This window comes from Cottoperca gobio, chromosome 9 (assembly GCF_900634415.1).
Source record: "Cottoperca gobio chromosome 9, fCotGob3.1, whole genome shotgun sequence".
NCBI lineage: Eukaryota > Metazoa > Chordata > Actinopteri > Perciformes > Bovichtidae > Cottoperca > Cottoperca gobio.
In genome coordinates, this window is record NC_041363.1 from 16,519,945 (window position 1) to 16,547,944 (window position 28,000).

The following is a 28,000-nucleotide window of genomic DNA, read 5'->3' on the forward strand; positions in this document are numbered from 1 at the left end:
TTAGTGACAGAGACAGCTTTTTGAATATATAGGCTCAGAAACACATTTGGAAACAGCGAAGATGTTTATTAAAAAAATATATACATTTTAAGTAAGTGCAGAATATCCTTACAGGAACAGCAAATAATACAATTCTACATCATAGAAGATTTTTTTAAATGGACAAATCTTTTCTTTTTTTTTCTTTTACTAAAAGCTCTCATGAAATGTCTTCTTTAGATGAATTAAGGTTTGATGGGTTCCCACAGGAAACATGTTCACTTTAGGAGGAACTTGATTTTGCAGATTTGAATTGAGACTTGATTGAGGTGGAGTGAACCCAAATATCTGCTCATCACATTTAACCCATTGAAACGGTTTTTACTGTGAATACCCCTAAGTGCAAAATGAATCTGTAAGAAAAGCACAAAATGTTACTACAATTACAGTTGCATTTTTTGGCAATCAGAAACACAAATGTTAACATGGTAGGACTACCTGTGCTTTGGTTTCAATGCAACACGATTCTTCATTGACCTCTCAAGCGCTCTCCTTAAAATTAAATAACTGAGTTTGAAGATGTTCGAATTCTGGTTCCTCCAAAAGATTCTGTAGAAATATGTGTATGCATGTATGTATATCTACATCATAAGTAAGGTAAGATGGCACTCATTTTCATATTTCTCTGGTCAGTGGGTCAGAAGGATTCATCGTCTGACTGCCCTCCCAGACGGCCCAGAGACCTGACCTGCTCCAGAGTCTCCCTCCCAAGATAGGCTTTCCCCTCTGACCCTGACTGACCTCCTGTCACGAGCCTTCCCTCTCCGCTGTTCCTTGACCCTACTGATCCCACAGACCCTGCCTTGTCACCGATTATGTCACTAACACTTGATCTTAGGGACAATCCGTCATGAGACCCGATGCTATGGGAAGAATGACTGTGTGCATAGCTGTTGTTAAAGCTGTATCCATGGGAGCCGTTGCTTCTGTGAGAGTTGCTGTTGCTCTTGGGGTGGCTTGACTGAGTTTGAAAAGTTTTACTGAGGGAAACCTTATCCAAGAATTTTTGGCTGCTGAAACTGTGCTCAGAACCTGAGTCATGCTGGGAGCCGTGCTTTGAATATTTATGTGGTTCCTCTTCTCCTCCTCCTACACCGGGGTCCCCTGCCGGGCCAGAGGCCCGATTGAAGGTCAAATGTAGTAGCCTGTCTTCGCGCAAAAACTCCCTGACAGAGGACGGCGATCTGGGCATGGTGGTGTCAGCCAGTCTACCAGGGGGAGCAGGAAGGACGCGTACGCCTACCTAAAGACAGAAATTGGAAGTTTGATGAGAAAAAGAGAGTGGAATTATTAAATGAATTTCTTAATTAATGGGATACAGCCTATGAATTTAGTGCTACGACCAGAGACAGAGAGACGCTGAGGAACTATAACAAATCAACAGATATGATAATATAGGTAATACTCAAAACTTAAGTTAATAACAAAGCTTATATGTGTAACTCCGGTTGTTTGAGTAGCATGAGTGACATGTGCCATGAAAGAAAAGTTAGTGGTATCAAAAAGAAATCCTCAAATTTGACATAGTTCTGGTATGCAATCAGGCAAATTAATCTAAATTCCACTTGATGCGGTTCAGAAGTGTTACAGCTCAGTTTCTTACAGAAGCTTGTGATGTTGATTCATCCTTTCAACCAAAATGCAATATTGGCAATATATGGATTTTATGTTCTTAAACCCATAAGCTACAAACTCAATACAAACATGGAATTGAAGGTATGACACAATCACATCGCAAACATTTCCAAAGCATTGCATTGCACTCGCTTACCAAAGACGAGGCATCGGTCGTTGCCCGAACATCTCGGTGCTCCGCCCCTGTCAGCGATGCTTCACCATCCAAGTATGGTCCTACTGTCGAGGAGAGCTGAGGTCTTCCCGGAGGATGGAAATCTGACTTGTCAATTCCAGCCATTGAAGCTAATTGACCGAGACTACAAAAAAAATAAAAGAGATTAAATGAATTCAAGTTATGAAAAGGGCACATGCTTTTCATTTATGCACTACTGAAGTGTATGTAATAATCCGAGAAGCTACCTTACATACTTATTGTTCTTTTCCACAGCAAATATAAATAAAATGCCACGGAGACGATTTATCTATTAAGATGAATTACTTGAAGATTCATGGGTAAAATCACTGAATAGCATCCTTTTGCGCTTTTGGAATGCTCATACTGTAATATTCCAGTATCATAAAGCAATATTTTATTTAAGGATGTTTTGTCGTGTGGACCCCTCCTATAACAGAAAATAGACGGAACAAGGTAACAATGGGGAAAGTAAGTGAGGCAGACTAAAGTGCCAGACTGAAAGGATACTGGTTTGATACTTTCCAGTGGATAAAAAGGCAAAACAAAAAAAGGAGAAGTGGGAAATATGAGTCAGTATAAAAGGTGAATTCAAAGTGAAACTGTCAAATACTTTAAGACCATTTGTGGTAAACAACAAAAGGGTTATGTGATGAAGCGATGACAACATCCTGTCATTTGACATAGGGTAAGATGTTAACAAGTGTATTTCCCAAAGTGCTGCGCTCCTTCTTGTAAGCTGTCTGTTTCTTATAGATGTGATGTTGAATTTCTGTTTCGTTATGAGAGGCCCTTTAATGACTGGTCATTTTGTTCTGGTTCTGTATTTAGAAACTTGGTGCCGAGCCCAGTTTAAAAGAGAGTTTTGTTCTGACGAGATGAGTTTCACTGTGACAGAACCACCAGTTTGAATTTATTTTAGCCTTTTATCTTTGCCATAAATTCATCATCTACTTTTTTTCTTCTTCTTTTCTTTAGTTGTTTACCTTGCTTCATCCTCAAGGGCTATTAAAGGATGCTGTGTTATTTTGAAACCAGGCCATAAGGTGCAGTAAAAAGGATGGGACTAGAGTCTACCCAGTATTGTCCTTTAACATGGACAAAGACTTACTTTGCAGCCATCGTTGTTCCCTGCATTTGCTTTGCATCCACAGTATACAGCTGCATTAGCTGCGCTCCTTCGTGTAAGCTGTCTGTTTCCTATAGATTTGATGTTGAATTTCAGTTTCAATCATTGATCAACTTCTTGGTTTAGGACTGGTTTGATACTTTCCAGTGGATAAAAGGCAAAACAAAAAAAGGAGAAGTGGGAAATATGAGTCAGTATAAAAGGTGAATTCACCTTTTATACTGACTCATATTTCCCACTTCTAACCCTAACCCTAATTTTGCCCCATTTGCACTAAAATAATACGTTGATTATTCAAGTAGTTGATGAATATTAAAGCTGTATGAAGCGATGTTTGTTATGCAAAATGTCCACTATGAATAGTCCACTAATACCTTGTCTTGTAGGTCTGGTTAGCTCCACCAAGTCCTTTAAAAGAATTCTGGCTCTCTTTTCAGAAGCTAAACTCTCATCCGTCTTTTACCTTGTCTGCTTTATATGCCTATGGTTTAATATCTGGAGTTTACGGAGAGCTGTTGGGAGTCAACCAAACAATATTTGTGATACTTTGGAGAAAAAACATTAAGCATTTGCCATTTCTTTAATGTAAAGAAATCTTATGATTGTAAATTATAGCCTACGTCAATGTCAAAAGGTCAACATGATCACAAGATGTGATGGGAAAACAGAATGACCAGAGGCACATAATGAAACTGAAAGTTGTTAAGTTAAATAAAGATTCTTTAAACCACCGAGACCCAGAAACAAATTGGCATGTGTTGGCAAATTAGCAAAGTGAAAAGAGTTCTAAGAATACCCACCCAGCATCCTTGAGGAGATCCAGGAAAGCATGGAACTTTGTAAATGAGCTCTCAATGCTCTCAAGCACTGCCTCGTCTTCAAGAGCACTGAGAGCCGGCGGTGCTGACGCAGAGCCGGTGGCTGCAAGCGCCTCTGAGAGGGAGAGGTTGGTGTCACGAAGACGGGCATTCTCCAATTCATACTGAACAGAAATAAGAAAAAGGGCATAAAAGGGCATCTTGAAACCAGTCTCTTGTTTACAAAACCATTTGTATGACCATAATACAGTACTGTAACTCAGACCATTGGACTCTCTGTTGGTTTTGAGACATGACAAACTTGGGTGAAGTAAGTAGCCCTTTTGCATACCATCAAAGAAAATGTCTCCCTATTTCAGACTGAACAATAAACACTTAATATAGAGTTATAACGACCATAATTATCCAAAACCCACTTCAGTGTGGCCCGACCGACCCTCAAGCTTTATAATATTATCGTGGAGAAAAGATCCCGCTGTGTGAGAACGTAAAGTTTGGCACTGACAAGCTTTCTAAAACTAAAGGTTATAACAATGTCAACAAACTGTATGACAATGCAAACTGGTTAGAGCTGCACAGAACAGCTGTAGTGGATGAAAACAGAAGATAAAACAGTAAAAATCCTATGTTATTATTTTTAAAATCATCATTACCTCCATGAGCCTAGACTCAGCTTTCAGTCTGGCTCTGCGCTCCTCTGCCAGCCTGAGACGACACTCTTTTAGCTCCATCTGCAGGGCATGCATAAGATCACAGACACACACACACACACACACAAATACACAGCATGCTCCAAGTGCTTCTAAAGTAAACTGAGAAAGTCCAAAAGTTTAGCCTTTGTTCTCTACAAAGCTTATAGTTCCAGAAAGTTCCAGGTTAGTTCCCAGTCTGATGTGACTAACCTGCATATGTTCAAACTTCCGCCCAGTGATCCTATCCTGGAGACCAAGAGAAGATGACCTCTGCTCCACTTCCACCACCACCTCTTCATCTTCCTCGTCCTCGTCCTCATCCTCCTCTGAATCTGACTCCACGGTAACCTTCACGGTAGCTGCACCCTAATGAAAACCATTTATTTCAACAGATGATGATGCAAAAACAGTTTGACTATACTCGACATTTTCAATTTCCAGTCATTTCTACAGTAATAAAGTTTACATAAACAAAAGAGAACTCACCTGAAAACTTTGATCTATCACACAAACTCCAGGAGGCATGCCTCTGCAACAAAGGCATCCAACAGAATATTAGTCTTAGAGATATGTTCTATTCTGGTTGGTTGAGGAGACATGTTCTGTAAATGTAGCCAAAAACTGTTCCGTCAATCTTTTAGAATAATAAAGAGGATTTCTTGAATTTAAAAAATAGAACACAGTGTCTAAAAGTGAATTGGTTTGCCAACATCTCCTCACCTCTGGCGTCCAGCTCGTGCAGCAGCTCGCCAAGGCACATAACCAGAGTGGGAACAGGTCTTCTGTGTCTGAGCAACGCCTGCACTCCGGCCTCCAGGAGGTGTTCCTTTACGAGGAGCTGCACCAGAAAGAGAGCAATATTAAGAACGGGAAATTCATGATACGGAGAGCTTTAAGCCACACAGGAGTGATACACTGTGTGGATTGTCATTGCAATTGTGGTATTAAAGGTTTTTGAACTGTAATCTGTGAGAAAACAGATGTTTTAAGTGCTACTATAACACTGTAGTCATAACATCACTCATGAGACAGCATGGAACTCTTCATCTTTTGCCGTTGATATTTACTATAGGGTATCCACAACTGAAGTATCTACAAGTGTTGACTTTGGTGTCAGGTGAAGATCTACTGAATTTTGTTGTTACATTTTTTTTAACCATTCTATTAAAAGATGTCTAAACCATATTAAACAGTTATTGCACCGGTCAGCAGAACAAAAGGGAGAACAGGTCTCCAAATGACTTAAAAGCCAAAAGGTAAGAAGTAAGATAGAGAATGAGTATGAGATAACAGACACCATCTCAAACAGATGCAAAGAGATCCAACACTGAAGGTTGTGCAATGTATTCATATACCTATCCTAAATGTAGTTTTCCCTCTGACTGTGCTGGGTAGTGCTCGCCTCTTCGGACCAGAAGCTCTCTGTGGCTCTGAGGCTGCAGGCTTGATCCAGCAGTACTGCAGTACAACAAAAGGAAGATACAAGCCATGGGCCCAACTTTGTAACAAATATGAGGCAAGCATGCAAAAACACCACTCAGTCATTTCGACTTTGAATGATGACATTAGCTCCAGACACTCACCTCTGGTGAATGTCCGTCAGCATTCATCAGCACTTTCTCTAGTATAGTTTTAATTAAGACCTTATCTGTAAAGGAAAAGAAAATATTTGTCCAGAGATTTATGTTGTTTGTTTTCAGATATGTTTTAAACAATTCTAACACTATATTAATTATAGTATTATAGAGCAACTATGGCATTGTTCTGGTATGAAAACACTACATACTCCAAACTTGGTTAGAATTAGTGTGCAATTGGGACACAGCCAAATAACAATCTAACAGCGCACTAGCTGCACCTAGAGGCTGCAATGTTTATTACACCCACAAGTGCTGTGTGAAACAAACAACATACCAATAACATATCATATTGGCCAAAGTTCAATGCAGTGTAACAAGATCTAGAATGTTATAACTTTAATTGAGGCAGCTTCTTACCAATTAAAGGGTTACTACGGATATCTAGCACACAAACAGCAGAATTGGTTTTCAAAGCTTCCAGCAAACGACGAGCTCCTTCGTTGGACAGACCACACCTCTGTAGGTCAACAGCTGTTCAACAAATAACAAAACAGAAAACATGAGCAAAATTCCTACAAAAAGGAAAACAAATAAACAAACTTCTCTTTGTCTCATTGTGATTCTCTCGAACCCACACACCTACTAACCTTTAACCCAAAGGTCCTCTGCCAGTTCATGCGCAAGGGCAGCAGCACCCCGGTCCCCAATCAAGGAGTTACAGTTCAGGGTGACACGGCGGAGACCTCCCATTCCCTCAAACTGTGGCTGTCGATACCTCAGAGACTCTGCCCATGCGGTACCATGCCTCTGCATTCCCTGATGCTGAGAGAAAAAAAGCATTCTTATACAAATAGGTATTTTTTAACTACAGGTCATTTTTTAAATAGGGTCTGGGTTTACAATTAATTAATAACTACATGTCACTCGAGTAGATATAATCCATAACATATTAAAAATAGTATTCCAGGTAGTCTTAAAAATGACATTTCACCTTGATGATGTTGGCCATGTGCTCTGCCCCTCTCCAGGTGAGATTGCATCCTGTAAAATCTACCATCCTGATTCTTGTAGAATACTTCACACTTTGGCAAATGACTGAAACATAGGAAAATGGAATTACAAAGACAACGTGGTCACACACTGCACAATCTTGTGAAGGCTTCTGAACAATAAAAGAAAAATAATTCTGTGAATGTACATACCCTCTAAGCCTTCATCAGAGATTGGACAGTTAGCCAGGGATAGGTTTTCCAAGGAAACACTTTTTGCAAAACCCTGGAATAAAATACATATGGCTCATTATTTTTACCAAATTTCACTCTTAAACAGAGCAGATGCTTCAATCAATATTCCCCCAGGCTTTATGTCCCACACATCAACATGTTAGGTTTCCTCGTCCTAAATGACAGTATTCACCAATTTACAGTAAACAGGGTTGAGTGAAGATAAAAGTGAGAAGTAAATTCAAATTAGCTCTGGGCCAGTCTCTCTGAATAAGTAAAAATAACAATTAAATGGTTTGAACGTCACTGTTTACACCGCAAATCAGATTTTCACCTTTGTCAAGGTGATGAGGTCCCTCTCTCTCAGCGGAAGTCCATTAAGCTGCAGAGTCTTGAGGTTGGAAGAGACAGCCAGACACTCTCTCAGGGCCTTGCACAACTTAAATGTCATGTCCTTAGAGCGCATGGCTGGGATCCTCTTCCTGAGGCTAGGTTTATAGTACCTTCTCTCTGAAATTGGTGGCGATATGATTAATGTTTACATGCAAAATTGGTAAGTCATTCAAGTTTCTAATTTAACTTATCCTGTGCATGTTGCAATAACATTAGGTAATTAAAATGGTACAAAGGGTTTTTTTCCCCACTGTTACTTGATGTGCCAGGTATATTTTCTGCCTTACCTGCATCTCCGGAAGCAGGACTGGCTTGGTATGTGCTACTTATTGCAACGTGGTGCAGGTGTTTGTTGATGCAGATAGAGTTGAGAATGGGTGGCCAGTCTGATAGTTTGACACGGTCTCCATTAAAGTCCAGCATCCCTTTATCAAGATTCATCTTAACAGCAGAAAGAGGAACTGATTCCTGTCTGGCACAGGCAAAGTCATAGTATGCCATAAAGTCCTGGCCTCCCTGCCGCCGAATGTAAGCACTGTCTTGAACCATCTTTGATCTGGAGCAAAAATATAATAATAAGTCATTAAGCAAACTTTTCACGAGTCAGAATAATTCAATGTTAATAATGCCATTATATTGTGTCAACTCCTCTGTTACTGACATGAAAACTTAAACAACTGTTACTGACATTACAATTTGATTAGAAATTTCAGATACAGTATACTGCAACTTCTTGTCGTATTAGTAGCTATATCTTTTGTGACCCACATACCGTAAGGTAAAACAGAAAGCCAGCAGTGAATAGTACTGTCCGGAGAGCCACTACCTCTCTTGTCACTATTTGGTTAACTTACCAGCCTTTCCTCCATAGCGGACCTCCCATTACAGATAACAGGTCACATATTTCAGTGTAACACCTGAACGTCAACGTTAGACCTTATACCAACTTAAACGCTGTTTGGTTAGTGTTAATTAGAACATAAATTGTAATGTGCGGTGTAGTCAGCGGTAGTTCAGCCAAGTAGCGTTAGCAAGCTAAGCTCCTAGCAACCGTTGCTAGTGAGGAAAAGTAGCAGGCTCTAGTGCAACAAGCCGTAAACAGTCATGTTTTCAGTTGTACTTTAATGCATTTAATCAAACTTAAACAAAATAACATACCTTCTACAAACAACTGACGGCTCGTGGCACCTTTATCTCGTTTGTCCTTTACCACTGGCTGACAACTTCTGTTATTGTTGTTAAAGATGTGGACTAGCGCTCAAAAGTGGCGCTGTTGTGCCAGTGAAGGTGAAGCCGCGCCCTCATCTCTTCCTCGTCGTGTTTGCGTGAGTCCATCCAGACCACTGCTGCCACCTACCGGAGCGGAGACACAAGTGCTTTGAGTGAAGTGTCTCGTAAACTGATGGTAGAAGGCGGAGGGGAAGGCTCTATTATGCTGTGTTAAAAACTCATTTAAATGTATTCATAGATGACAAGAAAATGTAGAATAGATTATGTATGCTAAATTCAGAAATAATTGATTCAAACAGCACAGGCATTAGTTAGAATTAATTTGATGGAGATATATAATATCCTAAGGAAAAAATATACTGAGTAAATGCTGTTGAAAAAACTATAACCCTGATTATTGTGTGTGTAAATTATATATTATTCTGAAATTAGCCATTTTGCATAATGAGTAGTTTTACTGTTGGGACTTTAGGTATATTTTGATGCTAATCGTTTTTTATATTTTTACTTAAGATTTTAGATGCAGTATGTTTACTTGTAGAGATTATTTTTACACTGTGGTATTGCTACTTTTACTTCTACCACCACTGGACAAAACTGATTTATATTACCGTGAATCAACTTTTATTACAATCAAGTGATGATACGGTATTATTATTCTACATCATCATTATTAAAATGATATGAGTACTACATGCATTCCTGGCTTTGACTCCTTTCTTTTGCACATACATATTTAAACTAATATTTGCACAATGCACACGCATGTAAAGTATTGTAATTTAATAATAATAATAATAATAATAATAATAATAATAATAATAATAATATAATACATTTACTTTTAAATATAATTTCTTTAATGTATCATTAAATTGAACGTCTTTGAAATCATCCTTCTTCTTGAACTGCTGTGACATGTGAATTTCCACCCAGTTTAAGTGTTGTCTAAATTAATACATCAGAACAAACTCTCATTATACAACAAATGTAATATTGGGTTTGCAATACAAGGCAAAACAAATGTTAATCTAATAGGCTAAAACTATTGCCGTCAATACGCAGGTAAAGAGATGCATTTGGGTCCCACAAAAAAAATCCTACAGATTAAGGGTATTTATGATGTTGTGGCATGGAAAAGTTTACATCACATGTTAAAAACCAATCCAAGTGTTTGTTCTATTGGAAATGAGCATTCCTCCGTTCATTTTCATATCAGTCTAGTTGAATGCTCTGGTATTGTAATCCAGAAAATCGGTCAAATCGTCTCCAGGTGAGTCGTGACAGTGGTCTGGACGGGTGTCTTGACCGTGACCCTTCCACAAAATGTATAAACAAGTATACACCCGTTTTTCCTGTGGGTATTTTATGCAGCAGGAAAACGCCCTCTCCCCTGTGAAAAACTGTTTAGTGAAAGCCCATTGGTCAGTGCAAGTGTCAATCAAATGCCTGGTTCGCTCTTCCAGTAATCCCAACCTACTCTGGATTCACTGGGAATGGTCTAACTACACAGCGCGGGGCAAGATTTTCTTTTTACGAAACTGGATTGTTGGATATATTTAGCCGATCTTTTTCGCAACACTGAAAAAGGATACCTTGCTACAACAAAGGTAATTTTGGTGTTATTTGTGAATTTATAATTAAAGTTTAAAGCTCGTAGAGGGCAGCTAACTGGTATTGTAGCTAGCAGTGTTTTCCAAACATCAGTGGCCTCTTCTGCGTGTGTGTGGTGTGGGGTGCTGGCTGCTAATTGCATTATTCAATGACATTTAACATTTGTACACTGTCTCCCTTGATCAAATGTTATTATAAGATGATAACTAACTAAATGGATAAAGTGTAATCACCGTCTGTCCGTTGTTTATGATACTACTTGTACGTTAACTGTACCCATCTTGCTGACCAGTTGCTAATGCTAATGATGTCCTGTGAGGATGCAGTTTGGGATACCTGCTGTATTAGCCACTTTCTTTTTAGGCGCAGAATCAGAATACAAAAATAGCCTTCTACTGTGTTGAGTAAGCGGGCACATCATTATAATTTATTTTGTGTAGTTGGAACCCCAAAGGTGTGACATGACAGTTTGATAATGTGCATTTTGTCATCATGGTTATTTTGTTCACAGATTGAAGAGAGTCAGATTAATTGACCTTTTTATGATCATTTCCTAATGTTGTAATAACCATTTGATGTGCTACGGTATGGATCATAGGCTATTTGTTCTCTCTCTTGATATCCAAAAGATGTTTCACAATATTATGAACAAATATATTGTGTTGCCCAAATATGGTCTGCATGCACAGAAGAAAAGTTGTTTTTCTCGTTGTAAACATATACTATGTTCTCATAGAAAACTGGGTGGGGAAATGATCTCTAGATCGTGTAATAACAAACCCTACTCAGTAGTTGGGTGCATTTTCTTCAACAGTCCATACTAATTCTTATAATATAATGAGATCATATCAAATATGTAACATATTTTTGGATATACAGAAAATTAATAAAAAGAGGACAGTTAAGATGGATCAGCAATCATTCTTTCACACGTGTTACAGTGTTGTGTTCTGCACGTGCATCTGGGAGACAAATACATTTTCTTAAGTAATAAATGTGAAGTCCAATAACAGTGTGAATTGTCAAAACAGGTGGTGAGTGTTATTTTAGTGTTACTCAATACAAGAAACACTGAACATTAGTCACAATAAGAAACAATGATTTTAAGGTGCCTACTTGTACCACCCTATTAGTGTGTTTTCTCAGTTACCAGTCATGCTTTTGAGTCTCAGTATGTATGTTTAATTATCTTAAGATAGAAGCAAAAATCTAAAAGCAATTTGTGTGTTTCTAAAGGGATGTTTTTACTCACTTCCTGTTGGTTCAGAGATTTACTTGTACATTCATTAAGGCTTACAGGGAAAGGGAAGGAAGGAAACAATGTTTGGTTGAGGTCCAAAAGCTAGACACACACACAGGACTGAATGTCCCTTCTACACTGAGGTCAGCGCACCGACATTTCACACAGACACACTCATCTGTTAACTCTGTTTTTCACTTATTCTCTCACTTGCATCCGGTCTCCCTTGTACCATCCGAAGGTCAAACATAATTAGCAGCAACTTTAGCTCATGTTTCAAAATGTCACCACACTTATACAGTACACTAGAGGCACTGTGTGCTTATGTCTTTTGGTGCTGGTGGTCATTGTATGACAGCGTAATGACAGCGTTTCTGAGTGTAGGCCGAGAACAGACACAGAGGTTTTTCCAGACTTTGGCTTCAGCTGCCATCCCACCCAATTTAAGTAAAGAAAATAGAAGCAGAGGTTTTGTTCTTTGTTTTAAAACGTGGTGGTGATAGTAAGGTGCTTTAAGGTTGGTGTTTGTGTATACTGTACAAATGGATAAAGATGGAAAACGCTTAGACCAGAAAAATACATAATGGAAAACACTGCAGCTCCCATATAAAATCTTTCATCACACTGATGTGTTTTTAAATTGTGATGAAACCTTTCAAAGCTTGTTGTAATGTTTCCAGGAGTAGTTTCTCTCTCCAAGCTGCGGTAGTTTGGTGTAATTTTGGCTGTGTGGCTCCAATTCATTATTATTTTTGTCCTGGGTTTGGCTCTAGCTGGGATAACATTCTGCTTTATACTTTAGGATGTCTTTTAGACTAGTAGGTTGACTAAATGTTAATTGATGATTTTTTTTTCTCATAATTAACCATTAATTCTGGGAAACATTAGCTGAAAAACTAAATAAATGTTAGACCTTTAGGAAATAAAGTGCCCCAGCGGAGACACACACAGACCTTCCCATTTAAAGCAAACATGCATACATTTTCTGTCTTGCAAAAAAAACAAAATCTCTGCTTTAATACTGGAAATTGGGGGTATGATGTTTACATGTCCTGAGTTTGTTAATCTTTTACTGCCATCTTATGTTTAGCTACTGTGGGGACAAATAAGGCCTTTTGCACTGAGCAAATTCGGGTTCCGAGAAATAATTGCATCACAGGTTGGTCAGTCCTGCACAGTATATTTTGTGTGCAAGTATGCTTGGACATTTTCCATGGCTTTCTCCGAAAGGCTACCTTACACAGCTGATTAGTCAAACAGAACAGTGGCAAGTCCAGTTTGGAGAGAGGCACTGTTTTTAAGGTGAGTCTTCTCTTTCCTAAAAAAAGGACTACTGCAGGCATGCAGATGAGGTTATGGCTTGGTTTTTAAGTAACAACAATATCCCAGTGGTTTTTATAGTTTGTGGTCACATTCATTACTGTTGCAAGGACCAGAGCCCAGCAGAGAAGTATTGATTTGTGTGTTGGTGTGCATTTGAAGCTATCAGTTTCTTGGTTAGATTTCCCAGAATCTATGGCTGCTTTTCCCGCTTCCTATCAGTGCACTAAGTTGTGCACTGATAGTTGTGTTTTTCCCTCCAGATGGTCGCAGGATATATATGGAGGTTGTAAAATCCATTTTCAGTCTACTGCTGAATTTGGAAAAAATCTTTAGGATCTGGGACCCTTTTAAACATATAACTGCTCTTTTCATGTGGGGACCCACGAGACCTGCAAAATGCTCTGGTTCAGGCACTGGTGTGTGCTATATTGACTCCACACAGCTGTATTTATGTTGAGCCATGCCTCTGAATTTCATCTGGAGGTGATGAGACAGGAACACACTGGAAGACTTTTAAAACCTAGCCAGCTGTGGAAAGACTCAGCTGCACATTTTGGTTAATAAAAGCACAAGTGTTTAGATTTCCTTGTTAACCAAGTCAAACTCAAGAAATCTCAGTAAGAGTAGTGATTGTGTTTAGTGTGTCACATAATATTAAATTAGCAGCAGCAGGCCTCCACTACCATACTACCACACTACCATAAAAATGCACAATTAATCAATTATTGTGGATTCAAAACGAACAACTGGGTGGATGTGACTCATTCATCCACCCAGTTGTTCATCCATGTAGGTCTCATGTCTGAATAGGAGCTCTTTTAAAACCTTATGTGAAACCACTTTAGCAGTAAAAAGTAAAACGTGTCCCAGATTTGATATTCAACTCTTACCCCTGCTGCTGCAAAGTCATCTAAAGGAAAGAAAAGGTCATTGTGTAGCACATAAATGATTGTCAAGATGTTCTGTATAGACTCCTTTGGTGTGTTGTATTTTCTTACTTTAGATCAGGGGTGTCAAACTCATTTTAGATCAGGGGCCACATACAGCACAATTTGATCTCATGTGGGCCGGTCCAGTAAAATCAGAGCATAATAACCTATAAATGACGACAACTCCAAATTCTTCCCTTCGCTTTAGTGCAAACAAGTACAAGTACATTCTAAAAATGTTCAAATTTGATCTTTTTACAAAACATTATGAACAACCTGAAATTTCTTAAGAAAAAAAGGTTCAATTTCAACAATATTATGCCTCATTTTATTATTTACACGTGTGCATTACAGATCACATTGTAGCTACAAAGGCACAAAACATTTTGTCACAGGTATCTGGAACCTGGAACTAACTTTTACACTTTGCAAAGTCATCCCCCGGGCCAGATTGGACCCTCTGGCGGGCCGGTTTTGGCCCCTGGGCCGCATGTTTGACACCCCTGCTTTAGTTCTTATTTAGGCTACTTGTTTGTAGTACTTGTCACCTACACTAAAAGGTTTTCTAAAAATATATATGGAATATTGTTTATCTGACCTACACATTACAGGTCATTTTTTAGTATTTTCAGTATCCTCTTGTTTTTATCATTTAATTTGATCCCTGTATTCGCAGTCTACTTAAAAATAAAATGAAACTTTGTGAGTTGGAATGAAACATTAAGCAGTTAGTTAGATAAGAAGGTGTTCCCGTGCTCCTTTCCAATAATGTTAGTTTTCTCTTCTCTGAAATTAGTATTTTTATTAAGCCTCATGCTTTGGAAGTATTTGGCACCTGTAGCAGCTTATTTTTAAAGATTGTAAAGATGCTTACATGTTAGATAATTTGTTACCACTTTTAGAATGACTGCTGTCAGCAAAGATATCAATCTATGAATTTTTTCTTTTTGAATCAATCTCTGATGGCTGTTTTATAGATACTGGCTATGAAACCAGATGCAGAAAAAATGTCTCCTCATTTGTTGCATAAGGTTTGCAGTAGTCCTTAATAACCTTCTAAGATTATATTTGAGTCACGCCGTACTGTCTGACAGGTTAGGTTTAGGGTTAGGGTTAGGGTTAGACTTTTTTGTTAAGTTATTCAAAATGGGATTTGCTTGTTTGTTACAGTCTGCGCATTTTGCATTCAGGTCATGTTGTTGCAGTAATGGGCTTGGCAGTATTAGAGAGCATTGATTTATCAAGCTCCCAAGCTGTTTGAGGCCTGTCCCAGCCTGTCTCAAGTAAACCAGGTGAACTGCACAGAATTACATAAACAAACTGCACATGCAGGTTCATCGAGACCAAGGATTATAACAAAATCTCCTTTTGTGCCTTAAACAAGTTGATCTTGTCTTTCTATTTGAAGAGAACAACAATCACACAAAGTACAGGCTGTTCCTTGACCTTGTATCCCCCACCTAGATGTTTTTGCAGTTAACTTATTTTCTTCCAGTATGGCAATCTACACTTTATATCTTGTTCTAGTCCCTATGTATCCCCATTATTACGTTGGTATTGCAGTATTACTAATATTTAATCCATTCTTAGGCAATTACTGCATCGCAAGTATTTTACCGTATTGTTGATAGGGCTATTGTCCTTCGGTCTATAAATGCAATTGCAAAAAGGCCGAAAGCCCAAGGTAATGTCTTTAAATGGCTTTTTTTGTCAGACAGTCCAACAGTTTAAAACCCAAAGATATTCAGTTTATTATCACATAAGACAAAGAAAAGCAGAACATCCTCACAGTTGAGAGAGCTGGAACTAATTGATTTTTGCTTGAAAGAAAACAAAAGTATGACACTGTGACCTTCCATTCAGTATAAAGATGGTTATGCTGGTGGATGAATATTTCCCTCGAAAAATAGTTCCATAAAACAGCTGCCTTCAGCTGTATCTTCGTTGCTTCCAGCTGCCTTTAGGTGTGCTTATGTCTGTATCTGTCATGCATGTAGTACAAACAAAGCTCCTGGGTGAAATGTAGCTGTAGTTGTTGATTGTATTATTCATTCCTGTAGTAACATTTCTCTTGCTTTTGAGGTTTTGCAGCACCGTGTACTTTTACTTTAATACATGTTGGGCTGCATATGACTGAAATAACACTGACACGATCCCCAAAGTGTAAATGTGCTGGAACATGTAAGGCAATTTTATTTGTGTAGCACCTATATATATATATATATATATATATATATATATATATATATATATATATATAAAAAGAAGGAATTCCTAGTCCTTTACATAAGACATCATGTAAGGGTTTCGTCATGCTGGACCACCAGCTGTTATCAGTCTTTGTCCTAAGCTTTTTTGTCCCTGCCTGATCTTTATCTGGCTTTTCACAATACTAGTAGATAGTAGCATTGCTAGTAGATATGCAGCAGCAAAACATTCAACATTTAAAACTACACTACTAAGTTGAGATGAGTATAGGTGTACTGAATAAGCAACAAGGTTGTGATTCTCTGACTTGTGTGTTGCCACATCTAGCCTGCAAGCATCAGCCTGAAAGATGTGATTTCTTATGTTGATGTAAAAATGGGCTTTTCCTGGCAGTGGTACCTCTGGCTTTGGCATATATTCATACAACAAACACAGTTGCCGGAGAATTATTGCAGTAATTCAAGATGCTTGCAACAGATTGCAGCTTTTCCCTCGAACACATCACAGACAAGAGCAAAGTAGCCAAACCTCGAGACATTTTATGAAATGACTGTGTGCATTCTATGAATAAGGACATTATGTTTGCCTCCAACAGCTTAAGTGTTACCTTTCTCTTTTGTTATGTTTGTATTTTACCAGATCTCTATTGTATTCATCGTACATTTACCATTTCTTTCTCTCTTCTGCTGTCTTTTCCTGCAGGGCACCCCGTGTCTGTGTCTTGCCTCTGAGAATGTCTAGCATGGTGTTGCTGTAGTGGAGAGGAGCACCACCTTTGAATCTGCAGACAGCGACTCGGCCAGTTGATCACCATGCCTAGCTTAAGTGTCAGTCCAAGCTCAAAGCTTAACTGTAGCCCTGTATGGCTCATCTGTGTTCTCCTGGGCCTCTCGGCTATACACACTCATGCCAAAGATGGTAAGAACCAAACTACATTAAGGAAATCCTAAAAAATCAAATGAATGAAATATAGCATGTCCATATGGAAAGATTTGCTCTTTTGTTATACGGGGCTGATAATAAAACCATGTTTACGGTACTTATTTAAACATATGTTCAGTCTGTATACCTTAATCTCTGCTATTTAAGTCACTTAATCCTGTCACAATCTTTTTTCTTTTAGTCCTTACTGTACCCCAGCAGGTGAGCCTGTCAGACAACATGGCTACACAGCAACTATCTATATCATGGCTGGGAGGAGCAGCCACAACCTTTGACCTCATGATTCTAAGAACTGAACTCAATGAAACTGTTTTCTACGTAAGAGCATTTCTTTTTTTTCAAAATTTGCTCTCATGCTTTTCTTTTTGTACAGTTATGCTACAAGTTGGTTGTATTATTATTAACACTTTTGAGGCTGATGCATATTCTGATAATGATATATCTGCTGATATAGATTATTTTGCGACCAAGGAATGTACTGGGAAGAACATTTCAGATATTTCAAAAATATATCTTTAGCATTTCTGTAGTCATTTATTGGCTCAAATTTACACAGATACAGATATGTCCGCAATAAGCTAATGTCAGCCGATATGATCAGGCTCTATAAGCAGCTTTCAAAGCCATATTTAATTTATTTGCCTCTGCAGCAGGTTTGCTATGTAAACAGGCCTTTTTGAATGAATAATTCAGTACAATAATAAGAGTTTCTTTCCCTGCTTGAGCTACCATTGTCATCACCAACAATCATCTACCAGCTTCATGTTCTTTCCCTCACTGTGCTTTCTGTGCATTATCTGTAGGAGACTGTCTCTGTGACGTTGAGTCAGGTGAGCGGTCGGCACCAGTGGAACTGGACCTCAGTTGAACCTCTGCAGTGTACCTCGCTGTCCATCAAAATCCGCTCAAGAGATGGACAGACAACAAGTGAATGGAGCGACACTCAGATACTTCAAGGTCAGAGAGGCAATAATTACACCCACATATGTTATAGCACACCATACATACTGCTTTGCATGGCCTGTCAAAGCAGGCCATTCAAATGTCTCTCTTAAGCCAAAGACATGACTGTCCTTTGTACCTAAATATAGATCTCTACTTATATCTCCCTCTCCCCGTGTGTCTGTCATTTGAACATTTTAAACTCTCTCTTCTTTCTCCCTCCTTCTTTTCAGGAAGCGATCTCCCCAGCAATGAGAAATATGAGATGTTCCCCCAGGACAGAATTGTACCCGTGGGTTCAAACACCACCTTCTGTTGCATTGTTGAAGAGGGGAAGCAGTTTGGTAGCATCCACTACGGCACCACAGTCATGAACACGACACGACTAAGTAGGCGAAGTTACGCCACTACAGTGGTTAATCAGAAATTGTCTGACACGACGGGAACCAACGTCATCTGTTACAAAAACCCGATGGCCAATCTGAATGGAGCGGTGGTGTTTGTTGGATGTAAGAGGAATAAGAACTAAAGTGTTAATGGTTGTCTTAATCTTAATTATTTATGTTTACCTAATCTTTATTTATATATTTACGAATAAGCAAATAAGTAAGTTTCTACTTGTTGTCCCCTTCCCCAGATCCTCCACTGCCCAGTGATTTTGCGTGTGAGACTCGTGACTTAACCTCAGCGGTGTGCCAGTGGAATGAAGGACGAGATACAAACTTGTATGGCAAACGAAGAACTCGCTTCTCGATGAACAATAGGTATCACAACAGTCACACACACAACACAATGAATTACTTTCTAACACATGTACCCAGAAAAATGGCTTGAACCTGACCTGAAACCTTATGCTGTGTTGGAAACCAGGGCTCGGGTTGGGTAACAGAACTGTACTCAGGCTACAGATTCTAAAATACATGGAGTAGGACACAAGCTCGACACATCTCTGTATATTCATGATAAAATCACATATTTGCTATCACAAAATCCTGTGGTTGGTCTGCTTTGCTTTCACACCACAAACCAACCGCACCAGAGTTAGATGGAACCACACCCACCTTTTCAGGCAGTCTCGGTAGAGTAATGCAGTCCACACAAGAGGTTAATTGACGGCGTACATCACCGAAAACACACCATCCAAACTCACCTGACAAATGGGAAAATGCCAAACAAAGCATGTATTGTTTGAAAGCACCTAGATCCTATTTAATCAAACAATCTGTATCTGTCTCAGATCCTAGAACGCTATAAATCAGGAAAAAGCAAAGACACAGTATATTGGAAAAATCCCAGAAGAAAGTCATAATGGTCCGGGATAGAGGTGATAATGATGCAATGATCTTTTTTTTAGCCTGAATCACAGCAATTCATGGACAAGCCAGGATGTGGTACAGTGGCACTCTCTGAGAAATGATATCTGCATTATTTATGATTCTCAAAAAAGTGTTTTCTGCCCAGAAAGAAATGAACCAAGAGAGAGAGGATGACAAGAAGAATAAGGCACTTAGTCTAAGTAACCACTTGCTGCCTCTGTGTGTCCATTTAACACTGATAGTGGATTGGCTGTCCGCCAGACCTTTTACAGGAATTGTCTGAAAGCTGGCTTGAAGAGAAGTTACTTTATGAATGTGTTCGGGCCTGTGTCTGCATCTGAGTATCTAAAGTGATTATATTTCACATTCTTAGCAAATCTACTGTTAATTTTATATTTGTTATTTCTTCTTTGTAGGAACTGTACTTTGAGCAGCCCGCAGGAGAAGCAGAAAGAGTGTAGTCTGCCCCAGTGGGAGGGTAACTGGACACTGTTAGCCAGTGAATCCGCTCGGCCAGTACAGCCTTACTGACTCTGCTGAGCTCAGTCACAGAGGTAGGTGTATCCCCCTTTCCTTATCAACATCAAGTGGATGGATTAACACTTGTTTTTCAGTTCACTGATTGTTGTTTTATCCTTTCTTCTCAGTGCATCCAGTAGCACCAGATAACCTGAATTGTGTTGTCCATGCCTGGAATGCCACTGTGCTGTGGCAGTGGAAGTACGACAGATACTCCTCCCTGGCTCTTGTCTGCCAGGTAGAGCTTGCCTCCCAAGGGTACAAAACAAATGTGAGTCGTGTGTGTGTGTGTTGCAGATGAATACCACTTATTTTGTTCTGTCTGTCTCTATGTACAGAACCATCTTTCTTTTTATTTTTGGTCCATCTTAAATGTGTGCAGATGCAATATGTCAGTCAGAAAGATCACTTCTGTTGTTCTACCACATTTCCATTACAACACACTAATGACCTACCACATTACTTTCTACAAATGCACTGCAATGTACCAGACAGTAATGAAGTCTAATGCATGTGTGTCCAGCGTACCTTCTCTGGTGTGGGTCTGCGGTCGGCGGTTCTATCAGACCTGCATCCTGATGAAGACTACACTGTTCAAGTCTTCTGCGGTGCCCAGCAGAATTTCTGGAAGTGGGGAACCTGGAGCGAAATATTTTCCTTCAAAACCAGCACTTATGGTAAAATGGGTTTATATTTTGTACAGTATCTCTTTATTTTAGCAGAGATTTCAGTTTTCGATTAATGCTTTTGTCTATAAAAGGTTTACAGATAGTGAAAAATGCATATCACAAGTTGTCAGAGAAGTGATCTCTGCAGAAAGCTTGTTTAGTCTTACCAACAGTCCAAAACTCAGTTACAAAATATAAAAAAAAATAAACAAAGAAAAGCAGCACATATTTTAAAAGCTGGAGCTAGGTAATGTGTGCTTTTTCATTATCAATTGTTGTAACAATTGTAATCTATTAATTTTCTACAGATCGACTAATTGTTTCAGCTCTACCATAACATGACATCAGTCAAGTGTGTTACTAGGATGCCCCGAGCTGTTTGTGTTTGATGACTTGTAGCAAGTGATTTATGTTGCTCCATGGTGACTTAATCTTAAATGACTAACACTAATTGCTCTGAAGTATAATTATTTATATTTTCTTTTTTCAAGCTCAAAAAGATTTCCTTTTTATTTTTAGTAGCCATATTTGTATTGCTCTGTGTTCCTGGTACACATAACACCTAAATGCAGAATCAGCAGCAGTGGTGCCATTTCTTCTTTTTCAGTTGTATTTGTTGTGTCTCAGTTCCAGATGCTCCTGATGTGTGGATGTGGATGAACAAAGACTACACTGGGCAGGTCATTTGGAAGGTATTTTTTGTTTTTCGTCTTTGAATTGAACTGATTTAGATTTGTAGATTTACAATTGACAATTTACTATTTTTACTGCAGCGAGCACAGATTTAGAGCATCTTCACATAAGCACAATCAGATGACACAAGTGCATGGTTGGGTTAGGTTTCATCTATTTGAGACTTTATGCCTTGTCTCTTGGCTATCTTCCTCCTTCCTCCGTTTACTCTCTTTCTCTATTTTGACATGAAGAAGCTTGACCTGTTGTGAGTGTATATCATCCAAGTCTGAAAATGTAAGTACAATGGGATTTTAAATGTCTCTGTCTTTCTCTCTCCCGCCTTCCTTCTCTTTTACTTGATTTCTTCTAGCCTCTGACACGAAAAGAGAGCCATGGTCTGATCACAGGTTATGAAGTTACTCTCTGGAGCCCTGAGGAAAATGTACAGCACACAGAAATTATTTCACCGGATACTTCTGCTCTACCAATCAACCTCACACAGATCGCTACCTTCAGTAGTAGCAACAAGGTCATGGCAACCGTCATTGCAAAGAACACTGACGGGGTCTCTCAGGCTGCAAGTGTACTTATACCTCTACGTTTGACAGGTATGTGGAAGTTGAGTGTGTTTGGGATGTTTTTAGTATATAAGAAGCAAGTAAGAAGAAAATAAATAATGAGTTTGATTATTATCTGAAGTATCACACGTTTTAAGATTATGTGACATAGACTAGATGATTTTTTTATTGTCTGTTTGGTTCCACAGTCACGAAATATGAGGACATGCGTTTTTTACATTGCTGTATACATGTTTTCTTCTCTCCAGAGGTGGATCCCGCTGTGTCCAGGCCAGTTTATACGGACAGAGGTTTCCCTCTGTTCTGGCAGAGCGATGCCAACGCCACCTGTGCTTATGTGGTCGAATGGTATGAAGCCTCCTGCAAGTGGAACTGCCCCGTGGAATGGATTAAGGTGGCCGCTGGAAACACTAATGTCTCCATTGAGTCAGGTATGACAGCCTCCTTTTAAGATAAACAAAGTCTGTTAAGAATTGATTTCAGTATAATTCAAATGTACTGTATGTATATTACTAAAGTTCGCTCAAGCTAAAGCTCCACTATTTTTGCTCTCCTGCTATTCTTGACTATGGACAGTGTTAAGTATTAAAAAAATGACAAACATTTTTTTGCCATCAGCCGACTTCCAGCCAGGTGTGAGGTACAACATTTCCCTGTACAGCAGCTCCTCAGAGGCCCCAGTGCTGTTGCAGCGCTGGCAGGGATACTTGCAGGAGCTGGGTATGTGAAAAGCTTATCCTTTTAGAAGAAGCAATGACTTCCAAGATCATACTTTTACATTTTGAAATGCTGACTCTTTGTTCTCACTGTCTTTGTTTTGCCTCCGACTAATCTCTTCTGTTTTCTTTCCTCCATTCCTTGCGGCTTCCACAGTCCCTTCCAGTTCTGTCCCTCTGTCAACCACTCAGGAGGACTCTGATATTCTCCTTACCTGGGGAGAGATCCCGCTGGTCAGCAGAAGAGGATTCCTCTTGGGCTACAACATTTACATGAGTAGTGGCTCCCAGCTCACACTTCTAGGTAATTGTATACAAATCATTTTTTACAACTTTAATCAAAATATGATGTTAAATTGCATTTTGTATAACGTGAAACTCACACACTTTCCTCCTCATTTCTCTCCCCATTATTCTCCTTTTCTTTGCTTCCCATGCCTCTCTCTTGCTTTTCACTCTGTCCTTTGAACAGCCAATCTGTCAGACCTAGGAAGCAGGAGCTACACAGTCAAAGGTCTCTCTGAAGGCTCCTATAAATTTACTGTAAAGGCCTACACCTCAGCAGGCGAGGACACAGGGGCCACCGCCTCCATTACGCTGGAGCCATACGGTACGTGAATGCATCCGACTGGTAATTAACAGTTATGTTTATTCTAAAACTATTACTTTTATTAGAGGCTGAAAAAGATTCATGTAACAGAAGCCATACAAATAAATATGATGGGGTAACCACGCAGTGATTTATACTCAAAAGTCTTGCTTCAAGTCTAATATCTCTTATATTTCTGCTGTCTTGTCCTGCCAGCTGATTGGCTGATCCTGGAAACATTGGCTTCTATGGGAGTCACAGCCTTATTCCTGGTCATCGTCACCTTCATTTGCTACAAGAAAAGGAAATGGTGAGACTGTTATGCTCCTATCCTTTGTCTTTCCCATCAGTGTTCTATAAATAATGTAACAAGTATGCACAAAGAAGCATTTGTTAATATCTACAACTACCATTAGCTAAATGAGCTGAAACTTATTTGTTGCACTGTTTTGAAGACAAGCTATAAGAAGGTACTATGTTCATTTGTTTGGGCTTTGCATGTACTTTAAACAAACGTTTGCTTTGTCACCAGGGTGAAAAAGGCGTTCTATCCAGACATACCTGAGCCCAAGCTGGCTGGTGATTGGTCCAGGTCACAGGTATAATATCAGTCTAATTCAATCTGACCCTCACCACTAAACTCATTGAGTGATAATTATATACTGTATATATAGAGCGGTTGTCTCCTATTTTAACTGACTCATGAAGCGTTTAAACTTTTGTTGCGTGTCTTATAGGGGCCGTTGGATGTGAAGCCGTCTCCCCACAGTTTGGTCCATATGGTAGAAAGGCCTGAGTGGGATTCTAGTAAAGAAGCGCTCGTCGTCATTCCTGAAGAAGACGAGGATGAAGAAGGGCAGGAGACAGGGCACGAGCCAGTTGACACAGATGAGCCTACGTCATTACGCTACTACAACCAAGTGGTAGATGAGCGGCCCATAAGACCACGTTACCCAGACTCCTCTGGTTCTTCTGCATCCTCTTTGGATTCAGCACGCACCGATGTGACATACACGGGAATCCAGAGCTCAGGGTCTTCTTTGGTCTTCCAGCTGGATCCTCCGGGCTCTTCTGAGGGCCATCAACCCCAGGCTGACCTGTTGTTCTGTGGAGGAGGAGGAGGAGGAGGAGGAGGAGGAGGAGGTTACCGGCCCCAGATGCAATCTAGAGCCCTATGTGATGACATGGGCCCAGCTTCACCCAAGCCTTTCCCCGAGCCCCAGGTTGCCAGCGCTGGGGGCTACAAACCCCAGAGCTCCTGGCATTTTGACTCCCCGGTGGAGGCCGGGGAAAGTGACGGCCTTGCACCCTCTCTTGGATCCCCCACCTCAATTGCTTCCACTCAGTTCCTCCTCCCTGGTGGAGATGAACATGAAGAGGAGAAACGACAGCCCTCATCATCGGCGGCAACCTGGTTCACCAACTTGTTGTCATCTACAAAACCATGATATCATCTCTCTCTCACTACGAGCAGCCAGGCCAGGGGGGTTAACATAACACTTTCAGATTCATTGCTGTTACCTGTCTCATGCATTAAACAAGCCTAACCCATATGGGCAAGTAAATATCCCCTCTGATAGCACTAAATTAAAGTTGCATTTTGACAGCAGGTTTTTAATGCTATTTAAGGTGTTTATTCCAAAGATACAGAAATATGTATACTTAGAGTAATTTTTTTCTCTGTAATGCAAATATCATAAATCAAAATCTGTATATTTATATATCAAAACATCTCTATTCTGACAACAAATCTCTCCAAATTATTTCTTCATACCTCTTTTCAAACATATTTATTGCTCCCCCTGGCAACCTGGTGGCTGTCACGTCCCCTCACTGCCTTTTCTGTGACTCCCTGTAATGGGCATTTAGCAATGGCATATCCTGTGTTTCAGTTGAGTATGTCCAGTTTTTAGCTTGCATTTCAGATGTTTTTATTTTTCTGTGATGTGAACTTTGCTACACTACAGAAGAAAACTGAAAACAAGAATCAAACCAAATGACGGAACAATAAAAGTAAAGGACATTTTTGGAATAACTCTACAAAGGAACAGGTTCAATAGAAGTTCTCTAAGTAGACAGAAAACCTCTTTACAGTATCCATGTCTTCTGCTGGTTCGCCGTTGGGATAATCTTGCCTGTTTTGTGACAGCTGATGAGCTACTGAAAGGAAAAGAGGCATTTAGCTGGAATTTTTTTTGTGACAATTTTAAAGTCATGTAATGATGGCACTCTCCTGGATCAATACCGAGGTAGTTCCTATCCTTACAGATGTGATCTATCTTTCACACATTACTGTCTGAACAGTGAGCTGTTGAAGTGGAAGATGCACTCGTGAATGAGAAGAGTCATTGTTTTACACAGACACAGAAGTGGTGCTGTCTGTTATGACCTGGAATTGTGTGGGTTATGAGCCCTGTGGATATATACACTGATATAAGCTAGAAGATAAATACAAACTGAGGTATTTTAATGAACTAACACACTATTATGTTACTTTGGGGTGGTTTTATTTGTTTTGTCTTCCTTAACCAGTAGAGGGTTTTTTGCAGTATTTTTTCTTTCTTGTTATGAAAAGCATTTCACAGTCAGGCCAGTGTCCTTTTTTATGTTGCTATGTGTCGTGCATAATCCTCAAGTTGATGATTGGTATTGGACAGATTATGAAAATGAACTTTGATGAATAATTACAGTGTTTAAATTGCCTTGATAAATGTTATGCTTCCAATCATTTGCACCATATCACTTTTCACACACTGCCTTGCTCCTAAATGTTATGTATAATGAAAAACAATATCTTACAATAATGCATTTCAGAAATGATCAGAAAAGTATTGTATTGGACATCTACGGGCACTGAGCCTAACATCTACAAAAGATGTGCATTTTAATAAATTGTAGTAAGCGCTGACATTTCTAAACTTTGGTTACATTATAACTACCATGATGTTTACTCTCAACCCACATGTCTGAGTAGTTGTAAAACAAAGAAAAAAGGTTTTCTTTCATGGCTTTGTCTTCAAGCTCAGAGATGGCAGATAATGCATTAGATGTCAATGTGCTGTGCATGAAAGCTTGTTTATTTTTTAGAGAGATCTAAGTCTACAATAGATTTTTTTTTTTTTTCAAATGTGACTATTTATCTTTTTATTGCAGACTTTTCTTGAAGCCTCCTTGTACATTTTGTGACTGGAAAAAGGGACCATGAAATGCTATCACTTAGCTTTTTTTGACAAAAATGTGTGGAAATGGCCTTGTGAATATTGGTCATTTGAAAACACGTTGGCATCTCTAATTGCCCAAGTAGACTCCACTTACTCCATTTGCTCTCCACTGATGTGTACAGTGGGTGTTAAGGATGCACTATTGGCTAGGCTTCCCAAAAGCATCATAATGCAAAGATTATCCTTTGATATTCTAATCCAGTGGTAACCAGGATGTTTATTTTATCATATTTCTCAGGCCATTGCTTGCCTGTGTGGCAGCCTGTGCCTGTGGTTTATTGTTTCTTCCTCCAGCCAACAAGCTTTAAGTAAAACTACTGTGACATGAATGATGACTTAGACTTACTATAATAGATGGCTTCACTGATGACAGGCAGGCAGGCAGTCCTCTTTGACTACTGACAAACACATGTCTCCTCTTTTTCTTTGTCTTGTAACACTGATCTAAATTTAAGCATGTTTTAGGTGGAAAATGGTTGAAAAAACAAGTTAAAAGCTAGCTTTCCCCAGTCAAATTGAGTAAAGAGTGAATCAACCTGTTGCATTGTGAGATCAGTGATGACTTCAAGGCAGTGGTAAAGGGTGGATATAGTTTTGAGTATCTAAACATGGCTGCAAATTGTTTTCCTTTGAAGACTGCTTTCTCAAACAAGCACGGCTTTGGAGACTAACCTATGAACGCTATGTGTTACACGCTTTTATGTTGATTTGAATCAACACAATGGCACCTTTTTAATTTTTTCTCTAGATCTTTGTTTTTATACATCTAACTGTACATAATTGTAATTTTCTTTCATTTATTTTCGTCCTACAATACAAATGAATATTCCCTAATGTTTGTGTTGGCGACACCAGATATGTACGTAGAGTCCCATAAAATATAAAGGCATCACACTTTGACTGTATATTTGTTGTGTACTTAAACACATGGAAACCTTTCAAAGTGTGTCTGAAAACTCATGTAAACTGAATAAGCATTGTGATCCTGTCTTCATATAATAGTTAAGCCTGCTTTGCATTCCTATCTTATCACAGCAATATCACTTTGACAGACACATTGTAATTATTGGACTAAAGTCCTCACCATGCAGACTCGTACACGCCGACATGCAATTCTCCATTCAGTCCACTACATTTTTTTCATTGTCCACCCACATTTTTACTGGAGCCTATGCTTACTCTGTAAACCCTAACAATTGTGTGTGTTATACAGCAGGTTAAACGTGCTGCTCAACACATATTCATCACTGGCCTTAGATTTTCTTTTAATTAAATCAACGCATGTTGTATAAGCTATAACTGCAAAACAGTGGCTCGTAAATCCTTTAAACTCTATGTTTATGTTTCGTTGTAGCTTTAAAACACTAACACAGAACAATGTTGTGCAAGACAAGATTACTGAAGTATTGTGCACATGAAAAAGGCTTTCATTTCTGAAAATGTTTTAAATTTCATGATATTTTGCAGAATATTTTACTATGGATTGAACAAAAAGAGACTTCTGAGTGAATAAATAAATGTTAACACTAATAACACAAATTAAAATGCTACTTGCTTAAAGGCAATAAAGTTATTTGTCTGGCCACTTGTCTGTTTGTCAGTGTGT

At 39.1% G+C, this 28,000-nt stretch overlaps 2 protein-coding genes across 2 annotated transcripts; one reads left to right on the forward strand and one right to left on the reverse strand.

The window, feature by feature from the left end:
• Positions 1-45: 45 nt before the first annotated feature.
• cep78 (centrosomal protein 78) lies at positions 46-8,997 on the reverse strand. The gene is made up of 16 exons (XM_029440788.1): positions 8,843-8,997; positions 7,972-8,240; positions 7,626-7,801; positions 7,271-7,343; positions 7,060-7,163; positions 6,716-6,890; positions 6,486-6,599; positions 6,072-6,136; positions 5,844-5,946; positions 5,209-5,326; positions 4,975-5,017; positions 4,699-4,854; positions 4,450-4,527; positions 3,779-3,960; positions 1,811-1,973; positions 46-1,282 (listed from the first exon to the last, which is right to left on the reverse strand). Exons 2-16 carry the CDS (start codon positions 8,231-8,233, stop codon positions 677-679), a joined length of 2,418 nt encoding a protein of 805 aa, XP_029296648.1. The 5' UTR covers positions 8,234-8,240; positions 8,843-8,997; the 3' UTR covers positions 46-676.
• A 1,397-nt stretch (positions 8,998-10,394) lies between these two features.
• LOC115013654 (leukemia inhibitory factor receptor-like) lies at positions 10,395-27,983 on the forward strand. The gene is given in 19 exon segments (XM_029440099.1): positions 10,395-10,524; positions 16,931-17,146; positions 17,352-17,488; positions 17,974-18,127; positions 18,346-18,621; positions 18,750-18,876; positions 19,845-19,929; positions 19,931-19,982; positions 20,076-20,218; positions 20,471-20,624; positions 21,243-21,307; positions 21,661-21,898; positions 22,117-22,299; positions 22,487-22,588; positions 22,742-22,888; positions 23,057-23,194; positions 23,390-23,483; positions 23,706-23,772; positions 23,911-27,983. Coding segments are annotated over 18 exon segments (2,979 nt in total). The 5' UTR covers positions 10,395-10,524; positions 16,931-17,040; the 3' UTR covers positions 24,622-27,983.
• Positions 27,984-28,000: the final 17 nt, after the last annotated feature.

Bases quoted from the DNA above. Each gene is read 5' to 3' on its own strand.
- cep78 (XM_029440788.1), bottom strand. From the start codon at position 8,233: ATGGTTCAAGACAGTGCTTACATTCGGCGGCAGGGAGGCCAGGACTTT. The intron at 6,600-6,715 runs GTTAGTAGGTGT...TTTGTTGAACAG, and splicing joins AGAGGACCTTTGGGTTAAAG to CTGTTGACCTACAGAGGTGT. The intron at 5,327-5,843 runs GTATATGAATAC...TTTCTGGTGCAG, and splicing joins GAAAACTACATTTAGGATAG to CTCCTCGTAAAGGAACACCT.